Raw genomic sequence first — 10953 nt, 5'->3', positions numbered from 1 at the left:
TGCAAACGAAACACTCCAACTCAAATCTCAGGATTAATAACATGGTTATTTTGAAGGACCAGAAGACACCTAAAGGACAGCAGGGCAGAACACTTAACATCTGGAACTCCAAAGTTGTATGATCATGGCCGTGGATATACATAACATACATGGCCTTATAATTTCCCTCTCTCAAATCCTTCCATGGCTTTTTAAAGACAAAGCCTCACCCTTAATCTTGCCTACAAAGGCTGCATAAAAAACTTGTAGCTAGGTCCCATGATGCATGCCTGTAGTTCCAACTACTCAGGAGGCTGCAGCAGGATAATCGCTTGAGCCCAGGGGTTCAATGCAGGCCTGGGCAACATAGCTAAACCCTACCATTATTTAAAACAAACAAACAAAAACAACAACAAAAACCACTTGCCTCCATCTACTTACAACCTCATCTCACAGTACTCTCCACTTTACTTTCTGAACTTTAGCCAGACTTAGGCCTTTTTTCCAGTACCGTTTTTGCACAAGCAGATCTGCACGTAATGTCGTTTTAAATACCCTACTACCCCAAACTAGTTCGCTCTTATCCTTTGACTATCAGTCCAAAGATTCCTTAAGGTGTCTCCATCCTGTGGTAGCAGACTATAAGTCTGTTTTATTACATTATATTTGAACAATACAGTATGAACAATACAGTATAGGGTTATGACCATGGATTCTAGACTCATAAATATGTCCTTAGGCATATTTATTTAACCCCTTCATGTCTCAGTTTCTTCACCTGTCAATTGTACTCGTAAGGTTATTGAAAAGATTAAAGGGGATAAAGGATGTAGGCACTTAGAATTGTGTTGATATGCAGTTCAAAGAGCCCAACACAAGTCGGTCATGATCACATTTACTTAATTTGTAGTCTCTATCATCCCCTCCCTCCCCTCCCGCCCCCGGAGTACCCATGCTCCTCTAGCCCAGAGGCCACACCAGCCTGGTCCTTTTTTGTATTCCTAGCCTCAGCACAGGGTTCGGAACATACCAGAATAATATGTATTTTAAAAATGACAAAAGCCTTGTGTCCCAATTTTGCTTCATTAGCCGAACGATCTCAAGCAAATCACTCAAATCACCTATGCCTCGTTTACCCTTTTGTGAAATGTAATAGCTACCTCAGAGAGGTTTTGTGTTAAATAAGGCGATGTACCTACAAAAGCACACTGCACATCTTAAAATGCCGTACAGACGGTAGATGTTTATTAATAAACCAGAGTCCCTGTCTTCCCTCCCCTCAGGCACGTCTCGTCCCGACCCCTCCCTCCTCCCAGCCCACACCCTTACTGCGCCCTTGGCCCTCGGTCCCTGGGGATTGCAAGCGTGGGAGCCTTGGCCCCGCGCAGCTCCCTCAGGCGTCCCGCGCCCTCCTTCCTTCCTCGTCCGGACGGACGCACTTCCGGCGGATGTGGGGGGGCAGCCCTCGGAAACGGAAGTGAGCAGCGGGGTCGACTGACGGTAACTGGGCAGAGAGGGTGTTCGCAGAGCTGCTGAAGATGGTGAGTGGGTACCCGGGCGGCCGGAGTTCCACGCGGGCTCGGGACCGTGGCTCGGCAGAAACAGGCAGTAGCCTCCCAACTCGTCCCCGGGTGGCGGCGGCGGCGGCAGCGTGGAGCTGAGGCCGGCCCTGGGGCGCCATAATCTGTCGAGTCACGGGGTTTGGGTGGGTCGTGACTGTCGCCGGGACCTGGCTGCGGCACTGGTCCCACTAGCAGCGGTTCGGCTTCATCCTGCTCCTCTTAGCTCAGTTTGCGCCCTTCCAGCCCTTAGACCCCAGCAGGCCCAGACCTCGTCCCCTTACTTGGCGCAGAAGTGGAAAAGGCAGCCGCGAAAGTGCAACGTTCTGTGGGGTGGCGCCGCCGACCCTTTCCTTGAGGGGTAACCTCTGAGAGCCAAGAGTCCTCAGACTCCTCATCTCCCCCAGTCCTCGCCCTGTAACTGCCTGGTAACCGACCCACAACTATAGGTCGCATTTGTGTAACGCAGCTTTGCTCTACAAACTTTTTTGAGAGCTTGTAGTGTGCTAGGTGTTAGAGGGGAAAAAACCAGACAGTTGCTATTCTCCGTTTGTCAGTATTGTTAGTACATCTCCTCCCTCCCTCTCCTTCCCACCACTTTCTCTTTCTTTTTAACTTAGAAGTTGTAATATTTGAGAAGAATACTGAGTCACCATTGCCACAGACTCTGATATCGGTACTGCTGGTAGGCCATCCATCCAAATCTAGAAAGTTTCTGTTGGTAAATACTGCTAATCATTGTTTAAAAAGTTTTATAGGCACTCTCAAATATAACTAATAGTTAGGTTTTCGTAGATTTGCCTTTCTCGGCTCCTTCCTTTATTAGAAACAGTGAGTACTAATCCTGATATTTTACAGAAGGAAATTGGAAAAAATGACGATAATCTAGAAGTCAGAATTCACCTTTTCTTTGTGCATTGAAACCTTTTGTCACTTTACAATAAAGCAGTCCAGAAGGAGGAGAATGTTCATATAGGGAAGTAATAGAAGATACATTTGAAAAGCAACAATCACACAGCTCTGCCGAAGGTCCCCAACCTGTGGTGGTTCAGCAATCTTCTGACTTTATGATGGTGTGAAATCCATACACAGTCAGTACAGGTCATATTTGAGTACCCATGCAGCCATTCTGTTTTTCACTTTCAGTACAATATTCAATAAATTACGTGAAATAACCCAATACTTTTTAATAAAGTAGGATTTGTGTTAGATGATTTTGGCCAACTGTAGGCTAGTGTAAGTGTTCTGAGCACGTTTAAGGTAGGCTAGGCTAAAGCCTGATATTTAGTAGGTTGGGTGTGTTAAATGTGTTTTTGACTTTTGATATTTTCAACTTAAGATGGGTTTATTGGGAATTAACCCCATCATAAATCAAGGAGCATATGTAGTCCTGGTGGGAGTTCAGCTCCTTGGTGCAGATGAGTAAACAAGGCCGGAGAGGTTGGTGCTTTGCTGGCAGTCACAAAGTAGGTTAGTGACAGTCCACACTAGAGTCCAGATTCTTTTCCTCGTCCACCATGGCTTCTTGTATGTAGGGGAGTTAGAACAAATTATGCAGGTTCTTTAGGTCCAGGCTAAGGAGTCTGAACTTTGTGCTTCACACATTAATGAACCAACAAAGATTTTATAGCAGTTTTGTTGGAGGAGGTTTCATGCTTGAGGAAAACCTTGTATGCAGAACTGGAAAATGGGTGAGTCTAAAGGCAGCAAGACCCAGTAGAATGCTGTTGAAGTTATCCTTGCGTGATAGGCTAGGCAAGAGTGGTGTAATGAAGAAACTCTGAAAAGGATAAAATACCTGACCAAATCAAATATACAAACGAATTAAGAAATAGTTCAAAGGTGACTTCTCACAATATTTTCTCCTAGAATGATATAAAATTTGATACTAAACTACCTGTAGCTGTTTTACATTTTTCTGCAGAATCGCAGGGATATTGGACTTGAGCAACAAGTGATTTAAAGTTAGCATCTTGGGCCATGCATGGCGGCTGACACCTGTAATTCCAGCACTTTGTGGGATGCTGAGGCAGGAAGATCACTTAAGCACAGGAGTTCAAGACTAGCCTGGCCAGCATAGTTGAGACCTTATCTCCACAAAAAAATTAAAAAATTAGCCAGGCGTGGTGTTGCACGCTTGTAGTCCCAGCTACTTGAGAGGCTGAGGCAGGAGGATTGCTTGAGCCGGGGAAGTCTAGGCTGCAGTTAGCCATGATTGATCGACTGTATTCCATCCTGGATGACAGAGCAAGACCCTATCTGAAAAAGTAAATAAATAAATAAATAAAGTTAGCATCTCGTGCTTTGCCTGTTGTAACACTATGTTTTCTTTGCTTGTTCAATGTATCTTCATAAGATGAAGCCCTGGGAGGTAGGCGTGTATCTTCAGTATCTAGTGGAGTACCAGACACATAATAGAGGGCTAAGAAATATCTGGTGATTGTGCATTTCACAGTAGGGTAGGGTAATAATGCACCATACCAAATGCACTGTCTTTTTTGTTTTGTTTTATACTATCCTGGTTAGATACACATAGTTTTTATAGGTAGTACCATCTTCATATAGAAACCAAACATTTTCTGAAATTCCCTTTTTCCCCAGCTTCTCTGACTACTTTTGTTTAGCCATCCTGTCTGTTAATCCCATTTCTTTGTTGTTCTTTCTTGTCCTCAAGGAATAGTATTCCTGAGGGTGCTGTCCTCAGCTTTTTATTCTGTGTTAAACACTCTAACCTAAGGGAGAGGTTTTTCCAGTGGAAACAAATTCAGTCGTGCCATAACCTTTCAGAGGCTGTCGGTTTTGGAATAAAACCCACATTTCTTTGCATGTAAGACATTTCACTTTTGTATTTCATCAGCCTTTACTTCTGCCTCACTGGAAACATACATTTGGCCAGTCATCTCAAACTGCCTGAAGCTTGTTCATTTATATTTTCATGGCTTTATTCATGTTATTTTTTCCTGGAATGCCTTTCAAACTGACAGCAGTCAGAGATCACCTCGGGAATCCTTCCCACTCTTACATTTGTTATTTCATTGTACCATGTGTGTCTCTGTCGTATCATAATGTTTAAGGCTTGCTGTAATTGTCTAGTCTGAGGACTCTTTGAGGGACTCTTATTTTTCTGTCTCCTGCTTAAACAGTATTTTTGACATAGCTGCTTAGGTGTGTGTTTAAATTTTTTTTCTATTTAATAATGTTTTTTATTTGTGTTGTAGAATGCCAGGGGACTTGGATCTGAGCTAAAGGACAGTATTCCAGTTACTGAACTTTCAGCAAGTGGACCTTTTGAAAGTCATGATCTTCTTCGGAAAGGGTATATGGGGGAATTATGACTTTGATTTTGTTATGTTTCTGTGAATTATTTTTCACAATATTCTTTAAGTATTTTGATAGGCTATACATGTGTATCTAGTTGGCAGATGGCAAGTAATATACCTTACATGGGGTACAGAGGGGAAGAGGCTTAGATATTTCCTGTAGTGGAAGAAGTAACTCATCAAAGTAGTAGGTTCTCAACGTAGGGCATCCTCCTAGACAGTGGTGCCCATTAGCATGATTTCGTAGGATTTTTTAAATTTATTTTTTTACTACTGATAACTTAGCCATTTGCCTTCTTGTCTTAACTGTTAGAGTAATTCGCTTTCCTTTGGGAGGTGCTAGAACATAGCAGAGAGAGATTAAACTCTGGATTCAGTCGGCCTGGGTTTGGATCCTGACTCTGCTATTTACTAGACGTGTGCCTTTGGACAAATCACATAATTAATGTCTCGGTGTCCTTATAGATAAAATAGGCCTAATAATAGTCTATTATCTTACTTTGAGGAATAAACATACATTCATTAAATTTCTAGATGTAGCACCAGATTTTGGCAGGTTTTCCCTAGTGATTGAAGTCTTGACCACCAATGTCTATAATGGATACATTCTTAAATTATCATATAGTACTTTTTTTTTCTCCTTTTGGTGTATGGATCTATGAATTTTTAGCACATTTATCAATTCATATGACTGTCACCACAGTCAAGATACAAAACAGTTTTGTTACCCCAAAAAACTCTCTCATGCCATCCCTTTATAGATAGGATTTTGAGCTGTGGGTATTGAGTGATATTTAATCTCCTTTAAATTTTTTTTTTTAATTTCCTTTCAGTTTTCTTGTGTGAAAATGAACTTTTGCCTAGTCATCCTCTTGAATTATCAGAAAAAAATGTAAGTATATTATTGTGTCCTTACTTTTCTCTTCCAATAGATAAATACTTTTAGTAATATTGGTTTCATTTTATTAAAACAGTTTTGGTACTGAGGATTTGCCCATGAAGAATATGAGGTCTTATTTTCAAACCCCTTGTAGGATAGACTTAAAAATTATACTGCTCTTCTAAAGCTCCCTTTCTATGCATCCTTCCCTGCCTTTTTAATGTATATCTCCAAAGGGTGATCCACTTCTCCATTCCTCTCACAGGAGTTTTCTCTTTTAATAATGCTGTTTCTTTTATATTTTTTCCTGCCATTTTTGCTGTTGACTTCCAAGTTTGTATCTCTAGTTTTGACCTCTTTCTCAAGTCCTGCATCTCCGAGTTACTGTAGGACACAGCCACTAGGCACAGTAGGTACTTCGATGAATATGACGTAATCCTCATCCTTAAATAACTTAAAATTTAATGAGGAAGACAAGCAGTGGGTAGGAGAAGACTTCGTAAAATGCTAGAGAAGACCAAGGATGGGACAGCCACCTGTGCTTAGGGCTTTTTTGGAAGGCGTTATAGAAGAGGAGGACTTTTGAAGAGTTTTAGATCAGAAAGTTTACTCCTAAAGAGAGGATAGCATGTATACATGTCCAAAACACAACTTAATGGATTCTTAAATAAACATTTAGAGGAAGAAGAAAAAAGTTTCTGACTACTTGGGGAAGATGGTGCAGTCATTAGGTAACAGAAAACTGGTCTGTATTCTTTGTTTGTTTGTTTCTTTTACTTTCTAATAAGAGGATAGATCTTCCTATAAGAAAGAGTAGAACACAATGTAATTATGAAATTGAAGTTCAAATTAGATGAGAAAAATGAAAAAGTTCCTAGTCAATTTAAGTGAATTCAGGTTTCAGGTACAGAAGTTGACAACCCAGAGTATACTTAAAAGTATGTAAGTATGATTAAAAAGCACAGTTGATCATCTTTGAGAACTAATGGGAGAAATGATAATTGCTTGTAGATGAATACATATTCCACTTTTGTATAAAGGATCTTACTGAAAAATAAGATTGTCTGTGATAACACTGATCCCTGAAACCGTTTCTTACGTGGACTGTTGAGTGAGCTGTGAGCATTTAATAAAGTTTAAGCAGTGATCGTCAGCATCTGAATGAACTCAGCAAATTAATTTTAGTTCACTCTTTTACTAAATTGCCAAATGGGTCAGTCAAGGGATCAAATTACCTGACAAGGGATAACGTTGAGGATTATATGGTGGATTATGAACCAAGTGAAAGTAATGTAGGGTAAACTGTATGAGGTTGATAACTACCCAGAGAACAGTGATTAAGAAGTAATCAATTTGGAGGGAATAGTTCGATGGGACTTTTTGGCCTCTGTCTACATCTTAGGTACTCAGATGGGCACATAGGAGGGATAAGTATTTTTCAAGGACTTGTGGGCAACCAAAGAAAGAATGTATATCAAGTTTTTGGAAAAAAGGTTGAGAAGGATAGTTCATTCTGGTGAATAATTGAACTATATCATGATGATAAAATAGACCAAAGTCTAGACCAAAATTTAAGAAAAACATTTATAGAGGTGAGTGTGAAGTTCTGCATTTGGATTCGAAAAATGAATTCTACACCTTTGGGCAGGGTAAAGTGACTTGCTGTGTAAAACTTGACTATTTTAATTGGCTGTATACTCAGTATAAGCCAGTAGATTACATTAGTTACTAAAAAGAAAGGTTAATGCAGTCTTGGGCTTTCTTAATAAGATGGGGCTCAAATCAAGGGAGATTATTTTATTTTCCTGTGTATTAGTCTGGCTATTAGATTTGGAATATTGGTTTAGTTCTAAGCAATACATGTTAAGAGAAACTGACAAATCTGAGTGAGACTGGCCGGAACTGTGAAGAATCTAGAAACTTCAGAGATCTTTTTGAGACTTGACTTATATCTACTGTCTCTTCTTTAATCATTTAGCTAGCTAATGGCAGTCTCACTCTTTATGTGACACTTACTATTATAAATCCTTTAGCATGGATTGTGTAGTTGAACTATTTGGGCATTCCACTTTGCTAAGTAAACTTGGGGCATATTGCTTTTCTTTAAGCCTTAGTCTTCTCATCTGGAGTTAGTAATAGCCCATCCTTGGCATATTGCTGGCCTCTAGTAGCTCTGCATGATTGGGAGCTTGAGTGGTGATAGTAAGGGAAGATGACCATCATCATTTGTACCAGTGGTTCTCAACTAGGGGAGGATCGTCCTCCTGCCCTCTACGAGGGAACAGCTGGCAAAGTCTGAGGACATTTTAGGTTGTCACAAGTGGTGCGGTGGGGGTGGGGAGATGTAATACTGGCATCTATTGGGTAGAGGTCAGGGATGCTGCCAAACATCCTACAGTGCCCAGGACAGCCCGCCACAGTGAAGTATTATCTGGCCCAAGAAATCAGTAGTGTGGAGGGTTGAGAAGCCCTGATCTATACATAATGTCTTCCAAACTGGATTATAGTCTTCTCCAAGGCAGACTGTTCAGTTTTGTTGCGTTGTGTGTTGCCACAGAGCCTAATTTTGCACACGGTTGCTAACTTACATGTTGATTGATAATTACAGTATTAATATCACATTACAAGATGGCTATATTCATCAAAATTTACATACATTGAATTTTGAATTTTTATACAGAAAATTACATTTACTGCTGGGTGTGGTGGGATGTGCCTGTAGTCCCAGCTTCGTGGGAGGCTGAGGCAGAGGATTGCTTGGGCCTGGTAATTCCAGGCTGTAGTGCTCTATGATGGTGCCTGTGAATAGCCACTGTGCTCCAGCCACATAGCAAGACCCGTCTCTTAAAATAAAATTGTATTACGAGGATAGACCAATATTTAAAGCAAACCCTTCACTTAGAACTTCAGATCATATACCCATAATAAAATACTGTAGGTTTTCCCTAAGGACCATCTGTCAGAATTTGCTATGTCAAGCTAAAGTAATTAAAAGCATTTTGATAGTCACCTTACTTTCAAACTTCATAGTCATATCCCAAGTAGGTGCTAATCTCTCAATAGATTTTTGATTAAAATTACCTTTTTTATTACTATTAGAAGACAGTGTTATCAAGAGAGTAGCATATAATAAAAAATAATGACAAGAAGTGACTTTACCTCATTATAATCACCTTAGCTCAGACAAATCTTTGTAACAGTCTGTTTGCATGTCACATTCACTATCCTTAGGAGCCATTTTTGGAAACTGTTTTAGAATCCATGAGTCAAGTTGATTCATTTTGCCTGAAATACATTAAGTTATGGTCAAAATTCCCTAAATGTAATATCAGTACTTAATAAAAGTATGATTCCAGGAAAAAAAATTACTGAGTTTTACCCAATACAAATTGAATAAACTTTTAAGAGATGTTTGTTTTCCCCGAGGCAAATGCCAAAATAAGTGGAGTTTATAGTTTAATTAACAGGATGATTTAGTGGTTGGATTATTTCTTTTGCTGAATTCTTTTAAATATATACCTTCACACTTAGAAGTTAACTATTTTTGTCAGTGCATGTGACATTTTCTGGATCTCAAATTACGCCTTTGCTAGTTTTGCAGTACTTTTAATCAAAAGCACTAAAATATGATTATGTATTGTAAATCTACTCTTGAAATAGGAGACACATTCCTTAATTTATTACGTTTATAAATTTGGAATTTTGGTAGTAATTTTACACTTGTAAAAGTACACCTGCATGCTAAATAAAATATAGACATATGTGGTCTAAACTTTATCAGAAAAAATTACTAAAAATACTTAGTTTTTATTACAGATATGGATATTAAAATTCTTCATCTAACTATTGTGTTATATATATGCCACTTGCTAATTGTTTTGAAAGCAGAGTATTGAGTGTAATGTTTAAAATTACATTGTCTTTTGTAGTTCCAGCTCAACCAAGATAAAATGAATTTTTCCACACTGAGAAACATTCAGGGTCTATTCGCTCCACTAAAATTACAGATGGAATTCAAGGCAGTGCAGCAGGTGAGTTGATGGATCTCTGTTACATATGTGTCGATATCATTCATGAGGACTCTTCTGTTTTCATAACAGCTATTTATACCTTATCTACCTTACAACCTATTCTACTTCCCTCTCCCTTTTTAGGATATGATTTCTGCTTCATAGAGGGAAAAAAGTCATTAAATGGAAAACTTCAAATTACAGGCTCAGTGTCTGAAAACTAACCGCATCTGCTTTCATGTTTTTCTGTTTTTTTTTTTTTTTAAGGGATTACATTGAATTTGAGATCCCTCTAAGAATATCCAAGTGGAGGTGTCAAGTATACAATTTGTATATAGTTGGATATACCTGTTGCTAAGGAATCAGTACTTGGAAAATATCCTTCCAATTTTTTAAGAACTGCCCTCCTACCTGTGCTTTGGATAATATCCTGTTACATTACTTCAGGAAAATTCCTTTATCAGTGATCCTTTCTAAAGCTGGTATCTTCAACCTCTCTCTGCTTGCCCTGTCTCAGCAGTAGCATTTTAACCTCTGTTGTCTTTTAAAACCAAAAAAAATTGTATCAATTTCAAATTCCTTTATAGTAACTTGTCTCTCATTGAGTGTGTTTTTGCTTCTTGAAAAGTTGTCTACATTTGCTTTCTGTACTTCTTTCCCTTCTATTTATTTAACCCACTATTTCTGTCTCCCATGACACCAGTGAAGCTGCTCCTGAACAATGTGGACATTTTTACCTTCACTTTACTTGATCTCCCTGTAGTATTTCACACTAATAATGGCTTCCTCTTTCCCCTAGCTTTTACTTTTTTACTTTGTATTTAGTTTTTTGAGACGGTCTCATTCTGTTATCCAGGCTGGAGTGCAGTGGTATGATCATAGCTCACTGCAGCCTCGAACTCCTGGGCTCAAGCAATCCTCTTGCCTCAGTCTCCTGAGTAGCAGGGACTACAGTCACGTGCCACCTTGCCTGGCTAGTTTTTAACATTATTATCATTATTTGTAGAAGCGGGCTCTTGCTACGTTGCATAGGCTGGTCTTAAACTCCTGGCCTCGCTGGGCGCGGTGGCTCAAGCCTATAATCCTAGCACTTTGGGAGGCCGAGAGAGGCGGATCACGAGGTCAGGAGATCGAGACCATCCTGGCTAACACGGTGAAACCCCTTCTCCACTAAAAAATACAAAAAACTAGCCGGGCGAGGTGGC

At 39.6% G+C, this 10953-nt stretch overlaps 1 protein-coding gene across 1 annotated transcript in view; it reads left to right on the top strand.

Annotated features, from left to right (window-relative positions):
* The first annotated feature begins 1410 nt into the window (after positions 1–1410).
* Positions 1411–10953, top strand: part of POMP (proteasome maturation protein) — an 18178-nt gene continuing 8635 nt past the window's right edge. The window contains exons 1-5 of the mRNA XM_017848496.1: positions 1411–1520; positions 4757–4854; positions 5393–5394; positions 5692–5750; positions 9668–9769. Coding sequence (XP_017703985.1) covers positions 1518–1520; positions 4757–4854; positions 5393–5394; positions 5692–5750; positions 9668–9769 — 264 coding nt within the window. The 5' untranslated portion in view covers positions 1411–1517. The remainder of the gene's footprint in view (positions 1521–4756; positions 4855–5392; positions 5395–5691; positions 5751–9667; positions 9770–10953) is intronic.

Source organism: Rhinopithecus bieti, unplaced genomic scaffold (genome assembly GCF_001698545.2).
Source record: "Rhinopithecus bieti isolate Rb0 unplaced genomic scaffold, ASM169854v2 scaffold_28547, whole genome shotgun sequence".
In the NCBI taxonomy this organism is placed as follows: Eukaryota; Metazoa; Chordata; class Mammalia; order Primates; family Cercopithecidae; genus Rhinopithecus; species Rhinopithecus bieti.
Note: the sequence above shows the minus strand (reverse complement) of the source record. Positions and strands in the feature narration are given on the sequence as shown.